Raw genomic sequence first — 22,834 nt, forward strand, 5'->3', positions numbered from 1 at the left:
TTAGAGGATAGGAGCAATAGCCACCAAAGCTCTAGTCCTGCTTTGTAAGTCTGGGATCAAAAAACACTATGAACATATGAACATACATGTAATTTCAGTAGTGCCAACCATGTGAAGCAAAAGCAAACTATTTTTAAATGTACAGCATAAAATTTCAAAAGCTCATGCCTTCACTATGAGAATAAATAACTGCATCTTATAGATGATGCTAGAACTGGACTTCCTTAAAAAGGGATTTGCTGCTCAATAAATAGCTTTCATTGCAAGATCTGTTTTTCTCTATAAAGAACTATAACTGAATTTGAACAGTGGTACATTTCACACTTTGTACCATTTACTAAAAAGACACAAAGCCCTTATTTTTCCACATAATTTTAGATGTAAGTGTAAAAAAAAAAAAAGTTCATAGCAAGGTCAATCCTTCCGCAAGCCACCAATCTCGAGTTTGTGAAATACATAAAATAATGTGATCTTGACACCAAAGTTAGTCCACCAATCCAGTAAATAGGTTTTCTCTTTAACATGCCAAAGCCTCTTTTCTGACATAATCGAGGATTACAATATTTTATTTAACCCAAATATTTTTTAAGTTCTATATGTTACCAGTTTTTAAGAAGCTTAAGTTATACACAATGCAAAAACAATGTCAAACATTCAAAAGATACTTCAAACTCAGGTTTTTGCCGTACCTTCATTATTACAATTAAAGGTAATTGTAGCGCCTGAACAAATTGTGCTGTGAAGTGTTTTTGCTGCAAAAATGCTAGGTCACAATAGGTTTTCTTATGTAAATCCTACACTGTGAGCTTTGCCCTAAGAACAGAGATCTAATCCTATTCACTTTTCTATTCCTCTGGCTGGAGCATAATAGATCCTTAATGTCTGTAGTGTGAATAAAAGCTGAACAGAGAAGTCTACATCCAAAACATTTAAGACAAATAATGAGGAACTCCGAAGTCACTAATTAGAAAGAATATGTAATCCATTTGGGATTTATTGCATTTAAAGAAAAGCAGATTATTCAAACAGTAGGTATGATAAATACAGTAAGAAAATAATTTTAAATTTCAAACAAAACAAAGTGAATGAGGGACAGAATTCAGTCAATAAGAATAAGCAATGTAAAGGCAATGAAGTAGTAAAATCAGTTAGTGCTTAATTAGATATAGAAAGGAAAAAAAAAAAAAAGCAATGGGTTCTATCTCAGTTTCCCAGCTACATTTGAGGACTGAAGTTACTTTAGAAAGTATGTTTTGTAACAATTAGAATTATAATAAACATGTAAATCAGGTTTATTAAAAGTTAAAGTTATTTGCTTAGTGGTACATAAAAGGCTTCAGAAAATTCAAGTTTAACAAAAAATGGAAGTGTAATCAAAGAAAGTGCACTTAAAGCTGTTTGCCAGCAATTTAAAAAGTAGCTTACTATTACTATACTGCTTACTATTAGATGACCTTTCAATCCCAAAAAGAGAGTAGTAATAAAAACAATTCTTTCAAAAGTAGCACAATAGGTTTTTAAATAAAAATAACCCCAAATGATGACCCTTTGCATTTTCATCGGTCTACCTCATTCCTTTAGTGGCTTTTGTAAAACCTCCCTAGGAGTGAATGTTCTTTTAGTAATGATTGTGGTTGCAATTCCATTTAAAATTAAAGGTTCACATTAACTCCACAGTAGAGAGATGTGACATGCATGCATCTGTGTTTATATATTTAGGAAAATATAAAATTTTTCAAACATTTTTATTCTCACAGTAGATTTGTCATCTCATTCTCACAGCAGATCTGTCAGCTCAGTGTCAGACCTAAAAACAAGTAATTTTGCTAAAAGAAAAAGTTTCCTGCACATTCTACACATATTAAAACAAATGTACCAACTCCTCAGACTAGTGATAATACACGTGTACCTTCTAGCAGTGCTTATATGAAGTACCAGAACCTAAACGAAGCAGAGCAGCCGAACAGTAAGAAAACTGCTCTGCCTCATGAACAGCAGAGCAGAAGAGTGGGCTCCACCTTAACTATTTTCCACCAGCAGTATGAGGACGACAATCTATCACTGTTAAACAATAAACGGGGTAGGATCAAAAGGTGTGTCTTATATCTACAATTCCAGGTAATGTCATAACTGGATGACACAGGCAGAGATGGGGTGGGTCTGTGGAAGAATTACAGTTTCCCAATTGATACTTCTGGATAAATATTCTAGTCAGTTAAATTTTCATCTGGCCTAAAACCTTTCCACCTCCACCTAATACATATACCAAGTAACTTTTGTGTCTCAGCAGATACATTCTTCAATGACATAAAAGCTGATCTTTTTGACACTAATATTGTGCTGAAGTGATATTTAAAAAATTACGTGAATGGTCCACTTTTACAACGATTATTCAAAATCAACAAGCATTATTAAAGCTGTTAGGACAGAAATAACTTTGGCCTCAGATTTTTGCTAGCTTCGTGATTTACTTCCCTTAGTGACGTTCAAGCATGAAAGGTTTAGTTAGGACTACTTTACGTACAAAAGAAGCACAGAGGACCCTGATTAATAAGAGGAAAATAATTTCACCTTTCCTTCCTTAAACAAGAATTGGACGGTCCCACAACAGAACCAAATTTTTACTGAATGCTGTGTCTCAAGTATGTGTTAGGCTCTTTTCATGTGCCTTGGGAGCTCTAGTCTCATTATTCTCCTAAGGGAATTACCCGGAATCACTGGAGTGATCTATATCCCAATAGTGGGAGGAGATATTTGGAGGAGGGAAAGCACCCCTAATCCTGTACTCCTTGGGAGACGCCTTTACTTCAACACAAAGGAATCTCCCTACTTCTATCCTGTTGGGTTCCCTGTCAATCCTAATGTTTCCTCCGACCTATAATCTCAAGCGAGGAAAATCACTGGGGTGGGATATAATAAACATAAGAATGGAAATATTTTAAATAAGGTCAAAACTGTTTCCTTAGAATTCATCCAACGTCATAAGCCCAGAGTGTCTACATCAGTGTCTAAATCACTTAAAATTACTCAGTGCACTGAAAAGCAAGTGTAAGCAAGGCCTTGGTATCATACAGAATCTGATTATTTCATGTCTACAGCCCAAAGAGACCACACAAATTCATACACTACCCCTTTTAAATTATGAAACTCATGAGGTCTAGCAGAGACCAAGGCCAAGGACTAAAATAGCCAAAGAAGCATACTGTGTACACATGAACCAACAAATTTTCATTAAAAAAAAGTTGTTTGATACAAACCTACTGTAGTTCATGAACTTACTCTTTAATCAACTCTTCACTTTTAAAAAGAAAGTATCACTTGACTCTACTCTGTAAAGTTTTGAAGAACATCTACATGAGCATTTGCATTAGCAGTATTAATCAACCTGAGAATCAGGGGGGGAAAAAAAGGTGCAAACATAATATTTGCCTTTGGCACAAGGATAAGTAATTGGTACAGTCGGGGCTCTAAAAATACAACTCTTAAGTAGTAATATAATGCTTGGTCTGCCTCTGCTACACTGTGATTCACATAGTGCTTCCCTGTTTATCCACAAATTTCTATCTGATTTAAAATATAAAAGAGAAAAGAAAGAGTAATGAATATATAGTTTAGTAACATACACTTAGAACTGTGATAACAGGCAAATAGCTCACTCCATTTGGGGCACTATGATTAAGAGATCCTAATAAGATTACTCATAAAATACACTTTAATTGGACTCAAAGAAAGTGCATTTAAAATAGAGCAATCAAGAAGAGTGCCAGTTAATAAGAGTTTCCAAACCCTTTCTGTAAATAGCTTTAACAGTTATAGAAACTTCTAAATGTTGATAGGGAAGGACAGTTAATTAGAACTTAAAATAGCTGGAGACACAGGAAGCACAGATACTGTATTCACATTAATTCATACAGTAATTTCTAACTTACTAAACAATTTCTATAAAATCTCAAGTTTCTAATTAGGATTTGTTTTGTTAAAAAAAAAAAGGCAATTTGGTAGCCAAGTTCTTTTCACTGGATGCATCAACTAGCAGAACGGAGATGCTAGTTCCTCATCATCTAATACCTTATAGCCATTTTAAGATCTTGTGTATCAGTGCAGAGGTACTTGCAGCAGGATGCATGAGTCCTGCCTCTAAGGCTTTTTGGGTTTCACTGTTCTGTGCACTTTATTCAAACTATTCCACCCTCCCAACCTAACTAGAAAGTTGTCGCTCACAACTTGGGGAATATTTGGTGAAGGTGGTAATAAAGCACATTATTAAATGCAACATGATTTTATGTTGTCTTAAAAACTCAGGGTTTCAGCTACATATTTTTTTCCTGAAGTACAATTTCTATACAACCTTTGTCCTCACTCCCCATTTTCCAACAATCTGCTTTATTAGGGACATGACAGTAAAAGTTTTGAACAAGAAGCCATTCGAAAACAATATAAACTTCCCGAAGTAGCTTTTCTCTCTTCTGTATCATTTTTTTTCTTCTACGTTTTCCACAAGTCAGGTATTTTTCTGGTTTTTGTTCTGGGATTCTGTGTAGATATTCCTTATTAATGGCACTTGTTTTAAAAAACAAAACAGTTTTAGGCACAATAGTCCATTACTTTTGGCTCTGTTCTGTCGAGAAAGGTGTTAAGGACTAAAATCTCTGCTCTCTTCAGATAGTAACTTTTTTCATTCTTTAGGAGAACCAGATTTTGATTTTACTGTGTGGAAATTAGAAGAGACCTTTGAAAATTCACAAATCCAACCTCTGTATGTACAAATAACCTTAGTTTTAAATGCTGGATCCTGACAGGCAGGAGCCCAGAATATGCACACACAAGTGACATTCTGCTATAAAAATAATGACACAGCTTTCCAGTCCCTTTTCAGTGGCTACACAACTGGAAAGGTGGCGCGTGCTCCCCCTGGATTTCTGTGGAGTCCGATCTGGTGGCTGAAGCCCAGGGTTAGAGCTAGCAGTTGAGCTCCCTTTTCTCCTTCATGGAAGAGACAGCAAGTCACTACTCTGTGGAGATACTTCCTTTTTCTATTTGGTTTATTTAAAAATCACCTATTCTGATTGACGTGTTTGAGAGTGAATGATATAAAGAGCTATACAAATAAATTTCCTTTCAAATTCATAAAACTATTCATACTTTTTTGAAACAGGAGTTAACGCCAAGAGTCTGTCAGAAGTATCTACTGTTTAGAAGGAAATGGAGCAGCACCAAATGGGTCTAATTCAACTGACTGGGACTGTTGGGACTGATGTGAAGTGATGCTTTGCACCACAAGTTCTGTAAAGGGCACGGCACCAAAATCATCCATTTTCAACGCATCTGTACTATGGAATGAGCTGTGCAGTGAATTCGGTCTTGGTCGCCCGGGCAGGACGGGGTTGTGATCAGCACGGATGTCACTCAGGCCCTGATGTGGAGGGTGCCACGGCAGGTCGGGAGGATGGAAGGGTTTGGCACCAAAGGGGTCCAACAGACTCTCCTCGGGTTGCAGGCCATTCCCTCTATCTTTCCCATCGGTTAGTGCAACGCTAATGTTCTCCTTGGAGTCTGAGATGGTTAAAAATTCATTGCTGCTTTGAGAGTCTCGGCGGCCCACCTTTTTATGCCTGCGAGCCCTTTCTGGAGTACGGTAGGTAGGCTTCACAGTCTTCTTTGTGCTGGTTGGTGTGCCATGATGGCGCTTCCCATTACTTTTGGACAGATCCTGTTTGGTGCGCCTTTGGCGAGAAGACAGTTTCTGTAAGCTTCGCTGTTTGACTTTTTGCTGTTGACTCCCAGTTATTTCTTCAAAGGGCACAAGCCCAAAAAGGTCCTCATTGCTGTCACTTTTGCTGGTCGATGTGGCAAAGGGCTGAAATGGAGTGGAGCCAAATATATCTACACTTTTTGGACAACCTGGGGAAGTATGTGCTTCGGGCCCCACGGCACGGCAGTCCCGTACACTCACCTTCTTGCTAAAGGGGGCCTTTGTGAATACGTCAAATTCCTCTTGCTCCAGACCCACGGTAGGACTGAGGCTCTGTTGACAGAAGTTCTTCTCATTCTTTCCTTGATGAGGCTGCTGAGCACGCACTGCAAAGGGGACAGCGCCAAATACATCAAACTCCTGCTTAGGAGCCTCTACGCCAACATCAGAGGGTAATCGGGTCGGGGCGAGGAGTGTGTTACTAGGATCTTGCATTGGTCCACTGCCAGATTTGTCTCTGTAGACAGGGCTCACATCACTGTACTGTACTTTGGCCTGCTCATAATCAGAATCAGAGCTATGTTTCTCTTCTTCCTCATCTTCAGAATCCATAAGGAGAGGCCTATGACCCAGATTTTCCGGTTCGGTATCATCATCATTAAAATCTCCTTGTTCTCCCTGAAGAACTTCTTCATCCTCTTGTTCCTCCTCTTCACTGCTCTTAGGAGAAGGGGGATCTGATTCAAAATCACTTTCAGACTCGTCATTCCGCTTTTGCACTTGACTCTGTATTGATGAATTCTCTGAGGTTTTCTTTCCAGTCTGGTGGTCTTTAGATACTGGACTTGCTTTTCTATTCTTGATAGGGTTTGCAGAAATATTTTCTTGATTCCCGGATGTATTTTCAATTTTCTTTTCTGGAGAACCTACAAGTTCAAAGAAAAATTACTATTCCAATACATTTCAAGAACCATTTACACCAACACAAGGTATTGCAAGTCCCTCGCATAGAGGAAATAATGTCAATTCTTTGGGTATTGGGCATTCCTTAGGGAATGCACCTGTCCTCAACTAGACGGTTAGATCCTTTAGCAGAGAGAGATTTACTTGCCTCTTGTCTCCTACACACCACCTACTCACCTTAAGCCCTCACTGACAGCTAGGTCTTATGTATAGTACCCAGAAGAGGACTCTGAATATAGTATACAAGCAAACTTTCTTCTCCTACCTTCAGAATAGATTATTTAACTAATTGCCCCAATCAGAATCCCACAATTACCAGATCACCTTCTGCTTCTATTTCAACTCCATTATAAAGTTTTCCCAAAGAGACCAACAAGCATAAATAAATAAATTTTTTAAGCATTCTGGTTGTCTTATGGCTTAGGTTAACAACATGAGTGCATCCCCATAATCTGATCAAAGCCAAGAAACAGGTACTGAACCCAGATCATACCAAGGACATCTGCCTTCCCTAGATGACACATCTTCTGTTAACTATTATATCTTCACTACCATTAAAAGCATGCTACCTTAAAAAAAAAAAAAAAAACTACCAATATGTTCACTGTACCAAATACCATATAATTCACTGTATGGTATATAATAAAGACTGTATTAGCTACATGAAAATATACTGCCCTCCCAATACACTGGGTGTATTGAATTGATTTTCCAGAGGTAGGGATCAATTTGGACTGATCCAACCACATATCATCCCTTCCCTTCCTTTGACTAAGATCAGATATTTCAAAATAATTAGCTAGGGTTGGAGGTATAGTCTGTAGTCATGAAAACTAACCAACTTATGATGGAAGGACCATTATTTTCCTGTTATCAACATGGTCCCTATGGCATATGACACCTCTGAGTTCTTACCTTCTCTTTCAAAGTCAGCACTGTTGTCTTCCCACCTCCCTGACTATTCCTTCTTGGTCATACATGTAGAGACTTCTCTTTCACTGACATCTCCATATGCATGTATGTTCCCCAGGGTTCTGTCCTTGGCTTTCTCCCTCTGTATGTCCTCCCATGGTCTTAAATACTTGTATGTTAATTGCCACCATCATGACTGGATCTCTCTAATACTGACCACGAATACGTATCTTGCTAATACTTATGAATATGTATCCTACCATCAAACTCAGCAATTTCAAAAGAGATTATCTTTCCTCTTAAAATGTGCTCCTCACCAGCTCCCTCTAAATTAGTGAACAACATTTCTAAATAGTTATGCAAATCAACAGAAGTCTGGAAATCATAGTCCTTCCTCACCAAACGGTTAGTGTTTTTTCTTTTTTTAAAGATTTTATTTATTTATTCATGAGAGACACACACAGAGAGGCAGAGACACAGGCAGAGGGAGAAGCAGGCTCCCTGCCGGGAGCCCGATGTGAGACTCCATCCTGGACTCCAGGATCACACCCTGAGCTGAAGGCAGACACTCAACCGCTGAGCCACCCAGGTGTCCCTAAACGGTTAGTGTTTCTAAACTCTTGAATCTGTTCCCTCTCTCCCTCTATTCTTGCCTGTCTGCCCCCAGTACCATGTCCCTCAAACTGCTGCTCTGTACTGCCACCAGAATGACTTTTCTGAAACACTAATTATGTGGCTACAGCTTAAAACCATTCAGGGGCTCAGCCCAGCATAGGGTGCCCTTCTCTCACCGGATTCTGTCCTACCACATCTTTAGCCTCAGACCTGATGTCTCCCATGGGCATTCTTTATTTATAGCTCTACCTGACAGATTTACATTAAAAAAATTATTTTGAGCTATCTTATCTAACCTCTTAATGTTTGCTATCAGAAACTGAGGAACCTAATAGATTTGGGTTTCAAGGAGCACTTTGCTGTTTTAACATCTCTCTACCATTGTCACACCACCCCTTGGTAAGAACATCCTTCTAGCGGACCTGGCTATATTCCTAGACCCAGCCCATTCCAGGGCCCTGCGAAGACACCCCTTGAAAAATATCCATATTTGGGACAACTATGGAGTACTAAGTCCCAAACTTAGTACAAGCCTTAATTGTACTCTATGACAATTATTTGTTTGATTATGAGCACCTAGACACAGTCCTATTTATCATTTACCTCATTTATCCTTCTTTTCTCTCTTAGCATGTGGCGAATCAATTATTAGTGACTACTAAAGTCACTAATATTAGGGACTACTCTGAGCTCATAGCCATAGATGAAAATTCAATATATTCCAAACACAATAAAGAAAGTTACATTAAAAAATGAACTCTTCATATTTGGAGACTTTTAGCTCAGAATTCAGTCACTGCATTTTTTTTTTAACAAAAAAAAATGTTAATTTTGTTACAAAATGTAGGGCACTTTCCTGCATGCTATATGTACTGATCATACTTTGGTGAATAAAACAGTCTCTGCCTTCAGGAGTTTACAATCAAGTGTGGGGACTGGCACTCTGAAAGTCATGGGGTGGGGGAAGGGGTACATAAACCCACTCTAGACAGTCAGCAAAGGCCTCCCTAAGGAGATGACAATTAAGACTGAACAGTGAGAAGGAGCCAGCCATGCAGAGGACAGGCAGAAAGCTGCTCCAAAGAAAGACATTGACATGTTTGAGGAAAATAGGTCGGTGTGCCTGGAGGAAGGGGAAAGAGAGGGTAAAGGACCACCAGCCTGTGAAGGTGCCTTTCAGGCCATGATAAGGAGTCTGGATTTTGTTCTAAATTCAGTATGTAAATAGGAAGCCATTACAAGGCTTTATTTAAAATGGGCATCACAATCAGATATATATTTGAAACATAATGGACTGCTATGTAGAAAAAAATGGGTGAAGAGAGAGAAAAACAAAAGTGAGATCAGGGAAGAGTAAATTGTAGAAATTAAAACCAGAGATTTTGGTGGCCTGGATGATGATGGTGGCAGGGTAAGTAGAAGTGAAGAATGAGAGACTGAAGAGGGCAACAGCGCCATTAACACTGACAGAAAAGAGTGAATAAAGAATGATTGGAAAATAGAGATTATCAAGAATTTGGTTTTGCATACAATGCTTGAGTTATCTGTGAGGCATCTAAGTGCAAATAGATACCTGTGGCTTGAGGGCAATGGTTAGCTTTTGACTAGAGACAAGAGATCTGGGAGTCTTCCCCACGTAGAGGTTGTGTACAAAGAGTTACAAGTCTGAAGGAAGTCACTTAGGAAGTGAGTACAAAACAGGAAAAGGGAACCCCACATGGAGTCCTCAGGTATAATACATTTGGAAGTCAGCAGAAGAACCTACAAAGCTAACTGCAGAGTAGAGAGAGGACCACCAATAGCAGGGGAGTGCAGTGTCAGGGAAACCAGGAGAGGATGTGCTTTCCGAGACAGAGTAGACAACTGAGCCAGGTGAGGCAAAGAGGTACAATGACCTGAGGCCAGACAATGGCCACTGGCTCTGGTCAGTCCATGCAGTTTGCTGGCAATCTTGAAGTGAGGAGTAGGGCTGAGGAGGAGGAAGAAAGAAGACGTGGAGAATTCCATCAGGTTCTACTTAAATAGAACTTTCATTCATTATTCCTCTACCAGTTCCATGAAATCAGCCAAGAGCTAAATGCTATATCCTTACAAATTTTATAATAGGCTTATCTTCAATCCTAACAGATTAAAACCAAATCAAATGCAGATTCTCAAGTCTGACTTCTCCTCCATATAGCTTACTTCTGATATTAAAAACAAAGATTACTTTTAGATTAGCTGTAAAATTTATTTTCATGAATTTTTATTCAAAAGCAAAAAAAATTATAATAATGTAGGGGCAAAGACTTACAGTTCCTCTGCGATACAATTTAACTTATTACCTCAAGCTCCTTACCCACCCAGAGAGCCACAATGTGCACCCCTCATGCCTGCACATGGACACTTCCCAGGCACATTCCAGAATGTTTTCCAAAGGTATCCTGCAGAACATTATTCCTATTACAAAAACCAAACAGCTCTGTGGTCTCAGGTACCAGAGTTTGTAAAATGCTTCACTATGTAATGTGCCTCTACCTGGAAAATGCTCATTAAAGGTGCTGCCAGTAGGGACGCCTGGGTGCTCAGGGGTTGAGCCATCTGCCTTTGGCTCAGGGTGTGATCCTGGAGTCCGGGATTGGGTCCCACACTGGGTCCCCTGCAAGGAGCCTGCTTCTCCCTCTGCCTGTGTCTCTGCCCCCCTCATGATAAATAAAATCTTTAAAAAAATAAAAATAAAAAAAAATAAAGTTGCTGCCAAGTCATACACAAAACAATCAGCTTAATCTTATGAAAAGCAGGACTTCCCAAATTTGCTTCACTAAAAATACTTTTATGTACAAGTAGCACCTATTAACTTTATAAATGATTTTGCTAAACACATTCTCAGAAAACACTACTTCTACAACTTCTTTGAGAAATTCCATTTCTAGGAGACCTTCTAGAAAATTTAACATAGGGCAGAATCCTTCAGTTGACTTTCCCTTTGTTCTTCTATTTTAATCTCAGTCTTCTAAGTTAACTGTTTCTTTTACCCAGTTGGCCACTAGTATTTCCAAAACGGTCGACACTTCCTACTCATTGTCTGCGCCGTCAGCTTTTCAAAGTTGTATTAACAGAGAGAGAGATTTCTTTGTGTTAAGTGCTATACAGATCTTTTTTTTTTTTAAGAGAGTGAGAGAGATGAGCAGGGGGGGTGAGGTGGGACAGAGGGAGAGGGAGAGGGAATCTTAAGCAGGCTCCACACCCAGCACAGAGCTCAAAGCAGGGCTCCATCTCACAGCACTGAGATCATGACCTGAGCTGAAATTAAGAGTCAGATGCTTAACCAACTGAGCTCACAGGACCCCCCATTTGTTTTTTTCGTTGTCAGTGTGAATATAAATTTATGGGGTTTTTCATTTACCATTTTTAATGCATGTTTATAGGTATCAGTAATTATTACTTCTGACAGAAACAAGATAAAACATATATTGTATATATAGCATTTGAAGATTTAACATTTACCTATAGAACCTCTAGGTTGTTTCTAGTTTTTCAGCATTTTAAATACAACCATGATCATGCGCTTTTTCCTTGAGGGGAAAAGGAAAAAGAAAACTCTCCTTTTTTAATATTAGTTTCACTTTATGGACTTACTGTTATTTCCTCATCATACATGATTAATACACAACTAGTAACTTAACTCAGTAACAATCTCTGACAAGATCATTGCTAAATAATCTGTACCCCTCATGCATATGAGGAAATATATAAATTATGTTATGAGGGATTAATATGACAGTAACAGGTTCTACTTCATAGGATTGTTATAAAGAAAGGATTTAGAAGAGTGCCCAACACTCAATAAGCATTCAATAGTAAACTATCATCATTACCTCCAGAACAAAGCCAAACTCAATTACCTCATCCACCAAATTCCAACCTTCTAGCACCTTTTCTGGACTCAGTGGTAGACAGTGGTGAGGACAAGCACATTTTTTTTTTTTTTAAGATTTATCTACTTGAGAGACAACATGCACAAGTTGGTGGAGGGGCAGAGGGAAAGGGAGAAATAGACTCCCTGCTAAGCAAGGAGACCAACGCAGGGGTCAATCCCAGGACCCCAGGATCATGACCTGAGCCAAAGGCAGACACTCAACCAACACAGCCACCCAGGCACCATAGAGACAAGTGTAATTCTATGAATAATTCAAGAAGCCTTCATGTCCACTTGAGAAATGTCTAGAATAGGAGTGCCTGGCTGGCTCAAGTTGGAAGAACATGTGACGCTTGATAGCAGGGTTGTGAGTTCAAGCCCCACGCTGGGTGTAGAGATTATTGAAAGAATATATACATTTTTTTTAATGGCCAGAAAAAAGTAGGCACACAAATGTATATCCATCTACAAGGTGCACAGTAGATCCTGGAAACTACATCTCTGATTTTTAAATAGCTGTAGTTGGGGGCACAGTATAAGAAGTTGAAAAAGACTGCTCTCAAAAAGACCCAGAACAGACACACACACAATGATCTCTATGCCATCTTTGTGGTTTCAGATAATATCCCTGAAAAGTATGGGCAACTGGGAAGTTTTTTCGGTTATAGAAAGACTGACTTTCTTTTATTGTCTCCCCTTTATTAACCCCTTAACTTTCTTTTATTGTCTCCCCTTTATTAAACTATAACAAGCAAGGATTATCCAAATTCCTTTCTTCTCCCATAGTCTCACAAGAGAATCCAGAGCAGCACTGAATTGCTCTGACAGTATACTAAGAGCAATTTACATTTTAAGCACCATTACAACACAATTTAAATACAAGTGGTCCTCTCTCTCCAGCACCTCCTGCTGGGAAACATTAAATTCCAGGCTGCAAGTTACAGCAATCCTAGATAAGGCTTTACTCTCTGCAGTAAAAGTGATCTACTTAATGATCCCCTCTTCACTGTAAAACTATGGAAGAACTGGAAAAAAATGGGAATTATACAAAATTTTAAATTATTTCAATATATTCTAAGGCTTTTAGTCCTGTTCCATTGGCACAAAAGACTGTCAAAATAAGTATTACAGGTTATAAAGTTGGTTATCAACTTCAACTTTATACAATGTATACTATGTGACTTCATAGCTAAGTGCTATCATCAACTTTTATAATCTATTTCTTTGCCTAAACATATTCCTGTAATTTAAAAAGAAAAAGAATTCAGATATTCCTACTCTGTGCTCCTGGGGCCAGATTGCTTCTTCCAGTTGTTAGAATAAATATTACACATGTGATTTACTATGAAATTTAAATCAGGATTAGTTTACTACTTAATTCCCCAAAAGTACAGTCTAAATGTTTCCTTATAATTCAATACATCCTAAGTCCTAATAATCCTTATATTTACTGAGATTTGTATTATTAACATAAGAAATGGCTGTTTTTCAAGTGTTTGGAAGGGAAGCTATAATATTTAGAATAAGCACTAGAAACATGTATTTATAGCATAAACAAATCAAATGTCTAGAATGTGCCCAGGATCATACTTCAGTTACCTTTCTCTATTAAGTGATTTTGGCAAAACACTGTAAATTTTCATGTATTAAACTAACTTTTATTTTTGGCTCTGAGTAGGACATTCTTCTTTCCTTAAGCTAAATACAACAGATATTATTTTGATGGCTTCTAGTCAGGATGTTATTTCTGCATTGTGCCTTAGAACTACAAACTATAAAAATTTTAGCTTTTTGAGTAACCTTTATCTTTGGAGGTTGGTCTAATTTCTGCAAACAGCCAAAATCCAATCAGAACACAATCCTGAAAATAAAGATAGACAATGTAGATCTGGATAAATTAAGAACAGCAATAAAGGGTTACAAAGTTTTAAATTCTCTTGTGCATGTAAATGGTCTCTTAGGGTTTAAATTCTCTTGTGTAGCATGTAAATAGTCCTTCAGGGAAATTCCAAATAAAGTGTTGATAAAGTTACCAGAGTTAAGCAGCTGCCTTCAGCTCAGGTCATGACCCCAAGATGCTGGTATCGAGCCCTTCATCAGGCTCCCGGTTCAGCCGAGAGTCCATTTCTCCCTACCTTTCTGCCCCTTCCCCTAGCTTCTATGCCCTTTCTCTCAAATAAACAAAATATTAAAAAAAAAAAAAAGTTACAACAATGTGAAACTAAAGTGAGTGTCAAGAGAACTAGTACATATATAAATTCTGCTGCTGAAAGTTATTCTCACTGGCTTAATATATGTCATATGTAGAATTTCAAGATAATAGTTCAGAGCTAACTTAAGCAATGCTTCAGTTATTCAGTACTGTCAATAAAAAGCATTTACTAAATATCTAAATACCACATTAACCATTTGGAAACTTTTTATATAAAAATATATGGCTTACTTCCCTTCATCAGCAGAAGATACTAAATGAAAGTTTCCTCTCTTGACTTGGAATCATGCATTACTTAAGGTGTCTCACTTTCCTCATCTGTAACATAGGGATAGCAATACTATTTGTCTCTGAGAGTTGTGACAAGGGTTAAAGTGAGAACATACATGAAGTGCTTACAACACCACTGGTGTGCAGTACATATTCAGTAAAGGGCTATGTTAGTATTGCTGGTGTAGCACACCATCATTTCATGATTATTTTTGGAGTACCTGCCATATGCTTCCAATGATACTGAGAAAGAATCAGTGAAGATAGTAACTAATCCTGTCAAGCACACAAATGCAGTGCCAAGGGTCTTTCATACATTATCTCTTTAACTCCCACCATTAGGCTCCCAAAACATTAGGGTGAAAATGCTTGTAAGGTTTGTCATATATGATCTTTCCTTTTCGAATTTATTCACTACATCTTCAAAAACGTTCCCCTTGCTCAATGTCAGATCATCGTCACAACCTTCTACGACTTCAAAGATATGAACTGTTATCATCCAGTGCTTTACTTGGCTTTCCCTTTTCTTTTTCCATTTATTTCTTTTGGTAACCTTAATCCTATTTCATAGCTTCAACTATATTTGAAAGCCAAAAAAAAAAGAGAGATTTTTAGAGATGTAATCATTTTGTACATGAAGAATATATAAGTTCTTATGCCCAAGTTTAAGGCCATACAGATCAAAGTCCTAGTGACTTCTCTGCCAATACTAGTTTAAAACTCTCATCTGTAAATTCTACAATTAAACTATCAGTAGAATATCATCACCGGCAAATATTCAACACAGCCCATCATCAATCCTCAACAAAATACAACCACAGACTTGTTTTGAATTTCTTTTGATTTCCTTTAAAGCTATGTGTGAAAAATTAGGAAAATTAAAAAAAAAAAAACTTATTGTTTCTACTTCAGCAAACAGTGTTTTGTTGCACTATATAGTAAGTATTCTGTGTTGGGTATTTTATATTCTGTAGTTTGAAATTCTGTAGGTTAAAATTCTAGAAATACTATAAGAGTTCATCACCAAATGAACCAATACTCAACTCTACAAAATCCACAGAAGATAAACATCTGAAAAAGCCTGTTTCCTCATCTATAAAATAAGGATAATAATGGAACTTACCTGATAGAGCTAAACATTAAATATTATTCATTTTATTTAGTAAACCCTGAACTCTTCATCAAGATGTTATATAGCATACAAAGATGAATAAAGCATTTCCTAACTTCAAAAAGCTTATCATTCACTTTAACAGTTGTAAAACTCACCTACTAATCCTGATTCTAGTGATCTAGAAAACATGAACATAAATTCGTCCATTTCATGCTTGAGTTTTCATAAGAAGAAATTTCTAGATGTTAAAATTTCAAAGACATCATAGTCTTGCACGGTCCAAGAAAGGATTCCAAACTCAAAAGCTACATTTGTAAGGTCAGTTTTCATATTTTCATGTATTTATTATAGTATTCTTTTACATATTTCTGGAAGAATGAAATCCTAGTCAATGCCACATTATTTTAATTAAATACTGCAAATAATGTTTTCTTGAATCACATAAATGAACCTTCTTAAACTATCTCAAAAAATTCAAAATATTTAGAAAATGTCAAAAAAGAATGTGGGGAGAAGGGCATGTTTGCATCATGCTCCTCTAATCAGGTTTCCAACTTTTAGACGACAGGTCTTTTAGTTATAAAACAGGTGGTACATTTTTAATCATATAAGAAGCTTCCAGTTTCAAAGAAATTTTATTTTGATGTTCTTTTCTAGCTATCAGATTATAGAGGATGAATGGCTTGAAACTGCTATTATAATTACATGCCTTCTGTTGTCTCATCATTTAGGGTACAAGGCATGGGGCTCTAAGAGTTTAAAGCTCACTTTGAATGGGTAGCATCCTGCCTGCCATCATTTCCCACCAAGGTGCCATGCCAGGCCCAAGGATTAGTGGATTAGAAGGCTTTATCAAAATCTGTACTGTTTCTCTGAAGACAGGCCAAGTGACAAGGTCTGAGTATAAAAAGAATCATGCTAGTTGTGAACTAATATTTCTCAGCCATATTAAAAATGCTGTAAAACTGTCGTTTCTATTATATAGATTTTTATTTGAAACAGGCCACTTAACATTTTTATTTGTTTTGCTACTATTTACAAAACAGAGTGTAGAAGTAGACAGAGCTAGATTCCTACTTTTAAACTACCTAACCTTAAGTAAGTCACTGATGCTCTCTGAGCCTGTTTCCACTGTATGTATGAAATAGACTTCAATAAATGGTAACCATTATTGGTTGACATCTTGGAATAGTAAAATTCTTGATTTTCAAGAATTTATATACTGGAATCTAAAAATATAAGCAATACATTCATCATCGCTTATAAAATGACCCAGCATTTGAAGTGACAATCTGTAATAGTTTGTGTTACATAAATACTGGCTATATATAATATGACTGTTCCCAACTCTAAACTCAATTTAACCTATTAGATGAGAACCATGAGGTGGATGTGGGATTTGGAAGAGTAAGTTCACCAAACCTAATTAAAAATGAAATGTAATATATGAAATCTACAACTTCAGTGACCTAACTAATATAGCCTATATGTCAACAAAATTCTTCAAATACTGTTTTAGAAGTTGTGTTTTTTAAAATTAAGAAGTTCATACTTTGATTCACAGAGCCACACATCCTGTTGGTATACAAACTAACTGTAAAATAATGTCTTGGGGAGAAGGAAAGGTGTGTAGGTTTGATGGGAAATGAATAGCATGCTTTTAATGATTTTTATGTGTGTACTATAGTGAATACTGGTAGTTAATGCTGTAATAAAAATAGATATAACAGTATTAAAACAGTTCTTGGTAGTGAAAAGCTTCATAAACAGATTCTACACATTATTTAAAGGTATCAGTAGTTAAAAGAATACTAGATTATTACTGGAATTTTGTACTACTACTAGCTAGACAGCAGCTACAACTTATTTTAACACAAAGATTTTGAAAATTTATTAAGTAGTAAAAATATTATTTAATAACATTAACAACAACATCCATAACAGCAACAACACAGAATGTTGTGCTTTGGGTAACATTGTTTTCTTTAATTCTTTCTATAATCTTATCCAGTAGCTAATATTATCCCCAGTTTAAGATAAAGAAATCCTCCAAGAAATTTGGCAACACCAAATATTACATGGCTAATCTGTGATAGAAATAAAATTTATACCAAGGACTTTATTCTATATTATTCTACATTATATTATTAATATATTATATTATATTATTCTACAATATATTCTATATTATTAGAATTATGATATACCACTCTACTAAGAGTTTAGCAACCTGACATAAAAGGGAAATATAATTCCATGATAATTAAAATATCAACCAATGGAGTAAGATATTACCCTTATATACAGCACCAAACATACTCTTGATATAATTATTTGATTTCTGCATAAATGGATATTTATAAAATTTAATTTGGCCCATAAAGATATGTTTAAAAATAAGAAAAGAAAAAGCTAGATTTGAATCATTTGAGACATGGTCTATCAAAATGTTATCTTCACCTATGCTTCCAAAAAGTCTGAAAAAGTAGTAGCATAAGCCTAAGGCATAAATAAATCAGAAAGATGCATCTATGTGAACAAACTAAGGTAGGTCAGCTGACTCTTATCAGATATGGAGTACATGAAGCTATTAAAGAAATGGGGGGGGGTAGGTATTTTGGACACTAAATAATAAAGGATATGGGGCCTAGAGCTAGGGGCACACGGAATAGTCCTCTAGTTGAAGCCTTTTTGTTTTGTTTTGTTTTGTTAAGCTGGAATACAGTAAAGCAATGCCTCAAAACTTCACAGGAAAAATTATGTCCAACATAGAATTATTTATGCAGGCAAATTATCAGTCAAGTGTAAGTTAGGAAAAAAAGATATTTTTAGGCAGCAAAGTTTAAAACTTTTCCTCCCACACATGCTTTCTCAAGAAACTAGTCGAGGAGTTGCCCTAACAAACGAAGAAAGAAGAGAGAGGAGATCCAGGAATTCCCACAAGAATGGTGGAGAAAGTAAATACTAGGATGATAAGCATGTGGTAGTTACAGAAAGAAGCCAATGTAGATTACAGAACTCCATGAGAGATGTAATCAATGGCGGCCCCCTTAATATGGGAGGAAATTAATCCTTCTAAATGGAGATGAATCAACGACAGAGTACATTAAAAAAAAATAAAGGAACAAAAACATATTCATTTTTATAAACATAATTAACTCTAGGAAGAACAAAAATTTATAGAACAAAGAAAATGTAATCATGGTATACTAGAACACAATGGTGACAAATATTTACTTATCAAAAAATGTACACACTGAACACTTGACAACTGTGCCAAAGCTGAGGAAAAATGAAGCAAAAAATAATCCATTACAATTTCAAAGTTAAGATGAAAAGTTCTCACAGAAATTTTGTCTTTTAAAATAAAAAGAGCACAATTCCTAATAAAATCAATGTAAGGAACACTGGATTTAGGACAATGGGACTTCCTCTTAAATGTACTTCCCTAGTGGAGTTAAAACTTGCTAAATTCTTACAGCTTTCTGCCTCATGACTGAATTCACTTTATTCTCAAGTAGCATTCTCTATCTGGTTTACTGAAAATTATGTTCGGTAATTGTCAACTTTCACATTAAAGTAAGATTGTTTATCACATGTATCTATCACATGTATATTGTGTACACACACACACACACACACACACACACACACACACACACACTCCTGGCCCTACAGATCTCCAGAAGCTCACAACAGCTGCTAGGGTGAAGTGTATTCTCACTGAATAGAACTGTTTTTCTTTTTCAAATTTCTCCCTAAAGCTTACAGAAGAAGGCAATTTTTGTTTCAGTAGGTTAGATTATTTTACTATTGGAGGAAAAATAAATGACCCCAAATACTTTATTTTTACTAAAAAAAAATTATATAAACATACATCTAAGCTTGATAATGAATAGGTCAGTGGCAACATGTTATTTTTAGTTTTAATTTAATTATGTATTTAGACCTAATAAATACAAATTAACAGTGCTAATAGCCAAGTGACCACTTTTTCTTCTCTTTCTAGATGCACATCTCACCAATGACTGGCCATTCCCTCCCTTATTCCATTTTGTGGACTCAACTGTTCATAACCAAACCATTCCAATGTTCATAGTTACACTAAATTTAAAGAGATTTTTTTTTGGAGTCAAGATCATTTTTTAAGGTCACTTTCTTAATATTTAGAGGAGTATGAATTTTTAGGAATAGTCAGAATTTTTTCATTCATCCAGTGAATATTACACCAAATACCAGTTGGCTACTGAACAAAATTCAAAGGCAGACAATTCATGTTTCCCACCCCTGATAAGCCTAAAATTTAACAGAAATTAAATGCCCACAATGAAAAGAAAAACAAAATAAGAAATGACAGCAATCAAGCTGGAATCTGTGAACATATTTCTAAAAATCCTAGGCCAACCCCAAAATAAGGGTGCCCAGGGAAATGGCAAATCACTGAGGTTTACTCTAGTCCCTGATTCCAGTCACATTCCCCCAGAGAAGTTGCACAGATACATGCAAACCTGCAAAGGATTACACCACTCCTTCTAGAGTACAAAAAAGAGCTAGCAGTACTGAAACCATTTTCTGCTGCGAAGAGATCAATAGCTATGTTCTTGAGAGTTTATAATGACCATTTTGAAATAGTATAATTTGTTTGAAAAATGTAATAACACTATTTTATTGGGGGTGTGAGAGAGTACATGTGTACAGATTAAGTAGAAACAGCAAACTGTTTTCCCCACCCAATTAATGTTGTCATGACATTCATTAAAAGATAATTTGAAAGAAACAAACAGAAAATGACAATATGGACCGTTTTCAATAAATGGCAGAGTAAAATATAGAACATGAAAAGATGTAAAAACTCCTAATTATTGTGCTACATATCCTGGATAACCACATCTAAATGTTGAAAGGGTAATACTGCCTCAATCTATTCATCAGAAATCCTGAACACCTATTTCTTATTAAACTTATATTTTTAAGTTTTGTTTAGAAGGTGTGCCTTTTGTTGTTCTCACCTGTGTGCATTTTTTTAAAAGGTAGCAATGATGTTGTTATATATATGTAATTAGCTTGAGTGAGAAATACAAGGAAAAGAAATTAAGAACATGGCTGATAGGTATGGTACCTTGAATAAAGTAAACAGAACCTATACCTTCAAACAAGGCATTATTTCATCTAATATATTTCCCTTTTCTATGATCAAACTCATTTTTTTACCACTAGGAAGACACACACACACACAAATCCATTTATGCCAAAGTGGGATCCTATTCCATCCTAATATCTTTGACAGTGGATTACTTAGAAGATATTACTACAGATATTTTTTAATGGCAATAACAATATTTAAATTCTAAACTGAAATTAAAGCCAAAAAAAGGAAAATAATCTGTCACAAGATTACTGTGACATACAAAATCATTAATACTTTTTAAACACAATTATAAAAGAGCACGTATAAACTAGGAAAATACAGGATTTTGGAGCAAAAGCTGAGTATAAACATATCTTTAAATGTATTTTAAATAAATAAAAAGTAAAGATTTTCATGCATGAATTCACTGGTATCCAACAATAAAGATAAAAGGAGAGTTATGGTTCTACTATATAAATCATCATTTTTCTATGTTGGCAAAAGGTACAACTGAATAACGCAATAAAAAGAATGACATTAAGAAGACTAGGATGGCAAAAGTAAAAAATAATTTCCTATTTTCTGTAACTAGCACCTAATTCTTACTTTGGCTTTATATTAATAAAGTTTTTTGTTATTATTATTGTTCTTGTGTGTATTTTTTAATGATAATGATGATGTTACATATGTAACTTGCCTGAGTGAGAAATGAAAGGAACAGAACCAAAAGGATCTTCTGGAGGATGGTTATGTGGAGCAGAAAGTGGGTCTACATTCTTATCTGAGGATGCTCTCTCCTCGAGCCTGTCTGCAAAAATAAGATGAAACAAAAAAAATAAAATAAAATAAAAACGGTCTTTTAAAAAAAGTGGTAACAGTATAAATAAAATTAAACAAAGTAACAATCTTTTTGAAAAATATCAGATTTAGAGTTCATTTTTATAAGTATTAGGAGGTGATCCTGAGTTTAATAGATATTTGTTGCTACAAAGACAAGCTTAACATTATCATCTCAGTGCTAGATTTCACAAATACAATTACCTAATAAATAATGTAATTTGGCTTACTTAAATACCCAGTTATCTTTAACTTATAAATACTGGACGTGAACTTAAACCCAGCTTACTAAACAGAGACATATTTGGCAGAATTTCTCCAAAAATACATACGGAAAAAATATTGCAAACGGTCATTTGTTCATAAAATAGGCAAATCTTATTTCTCAATAGCAACTAAAAGCAATTGACTGTTACGTTACTGTTCCTTTCTCATATTACTTTGCAGTTAATAAATCATTCACATATATACAGATACAAAGGAATAGATATATTCCTCTATTAAAAGCCTAATGACAGAGTTTATTTCATCCAATGGATATCTGAGATCTAATATGTGCCAGGCACTGTTCTAAGCAACGAGCAGGCAACATCAAACAATACAAAGAGTCTTGCCTTCTTGGAGTTTATATGCTGGCATGGAAAAACAAAAAAAAGCAATGAGTATAATGAGAAATATATACAACATGTTAAAAATAAAGCCATAGAGAAAACTGCAGTGCAAGGTAAAAGGAACTAAGGGAGTGGGCACAAGTCACAGTAATAAAGAGATTCTAGGTGAGAAAAGACTCCAAAGAGGCAACAAAGGCTACGTGGGGAAGAGCACACCAGACAGGGGAAAAGCTAGAGCAAAGGCTCTAACTAATGCAGAAGCAGGTTTGTTGTGTTTGAAGAGGAGAGCTTCTGTCTCCTAATTCCCTTAGTAGTGATTATCTTTCCTTGCTCTTAAACTGCATATCGCAGGCACTTGATCGGCTAGAAACATCTCGATTTTTGTAAGCTATCTCCCTATCCTCCTATGCCTAGCAATCAAAAATATGCTATTAGGAACACATTCTGCTTTTTCAGGAATTTTAAGCATTCCCAGGACTATACCTTTCATGTTTAAGAAATTCTATGAGTAAACTATGCTGGTTTCATTTGAGTTCTAAGACACAAAGACACTGGATTTTGGTAAAATGCAGATTCTGACTG

General features: G+C 36.0%; 2 protein-coding genes across 4 annotated transcripts in view; one reads left to right on the plus strand and one right to left on the minus strand.

Annotated features, from left to right (window-relative positions):
- The window catches only part of PAQR3 (progestin and adipoQ receptor family member 3), a 27,480-nt gene extending 22,194 nt beyond the window's left edge, over nt 1-5,286 (plus strand). For 2 of the 3 annotated variants that reach the window (XR_008662812.1, XR_008662813.1), the window contains one exon: nt 5,156-5,286. The gene's annotated coding sequence lies outside the window, so the exon portion shown is untranslated. The remainder of the gene's footprint in view (nt 1-5,155) is intronic. The other variant, XM_055313002.1, reaches the window with a different exon arrangement.
- The window catches only part of BMP2K (BMP2 inducible kinase), a 115,691-nt gene continuing 93,407 nt past the window's right edge, over nt 551-22,834 (minus strand). Inside the window, 2 exon segments of the mRNA XM_055313001.1 lie at nt 551-6,618; nt 21,502-21,612. Of these exon segments, the coding sequence (XP_055168976.1) occupies nt 5,186-6,618; nt 21,502-21,612 (1,544 nt within the window). The 3' untranslated portion in view covers nt 551-5,185.

This window comes from Nyctereutes procyonoides, unplaced genomic scaffold (assembly GCF_905146905.1).
Source record: "Nyctereutes procyonoides isolate TBG_1078 unplaced genomic scaffold, NYPRO_anot_genome, whole genome shotgun sequence".
Lineage (NCBI taxonomy): Eukaryota > Metazoa > Chordata > Mammalia > Carnivora > Canidae > Nyctereutes > Nyctereutes procyonoides.